The 784-nt window shown below is 67.3% G+C and overlaps 1 protein-coding gene across 1 annotated transcript in view; it reads right to left on the reverse strand.

Moving 5' to 3' along the window:
* SOX1 (SRY-box 1) overlaps positions 1 to 764 on the reverse strand; it is a 10805-nt gene extending 10041 nt beyond the window's left edge. Inside the window, exon 1 of the mRNA XM_014944083.1 lies at positions 6 to 764. Within this exon, the coding sequence (XP_014799569.1) occupies positions 6 to 637 (632 nt within the window). The 5' untranslated portion in view covers positions 638 to 764. The remainder of the gene's footprint in view (positions 1 to 5) is intronic.
* Positions 765 to 784: the final 20 nt, after the last annotated feature.

The raw sequence follows: 784 nt of genomic DNA on the forward strand, positions 1-784 counted from the left end.
CGAGCTGCGCCTCCTGCATCATCGCCGCCGCCGCCGCCGCCGCCGCCACCGAGCCCGGGTAGGCGCCGTTGGCCCAGCCGTTCATGTGCGCGTAGCCGCCGCTGGCCGTGCCGCCGGGGCTCTCCAGCCGCTGCCCGACGCCGCCGGGGCTGACGCCGACGCCCATGCCCACGCCGACGCCCGCCGGGCCTCCCCCGGCCGAACCGGCGCTCAGCAGCCCCCCGGCCAGCGAGTACTTGTCCTTCTTGAGCAGCGTCTTGGTCTTCCGCCGGGGCCGGTATTTATAATCCGGGTGCTCCTTCATGTGCAGCGCCCGCAGCCGCTTCGCCTCGTCGATGAACGGTCTCTTCTCGGCCTCCGACATGACTTTCCACTCGGCCCCCAGGCGCTTGCTGATCTCCGAGTTGTGCATTTTGGGGTTCTCCTGGGCCATCTTCCGCCGCTGGCCCCGCGACCACACCATGAAGGCGTTCATGGGTCTCTTGACCCGGTCCTGGTTCGCTTTGTTCCCCCCGCCGCCGCCGCCACCGCCGCCGCCGCCGCCGCCGCCTCCCGCTCCGGTCTGCCCCGAGAGGTTCGTGGGCGCTTGGGCTCCGCCGGGGGAGTGCAAGTCCGTCTCCATCATCATGCTGTACATTCAAGTAGCTTTTTTATTTTCCACCGGCGCCAGGCGTGAAAAAAGAATCAAACATAGAGGAGCCCGGGAGGACCGGGGAGAGCGAGCGAGGCAAAAACCCGTTTGTATCTAGGTAGCGACCGCCGTGGAGGAGAAGAGAAGAAAAAA

The sequence above is a fragment of the Calidris pugnax genome, unplaced genomic scaffold, assembly GCF_001431845.1.
Source record: "Calidris pugnax isolate Ruff unplaced genomic scaffold, ASM143184v1 scaffold69, whole genome shotgun sequence".
Lineage (NCBI taxonomy): Eukaryota > Metazoa > Chordata > Aves > Charadriiformes > Scolopacidae > Calidris > Calidris pugnax.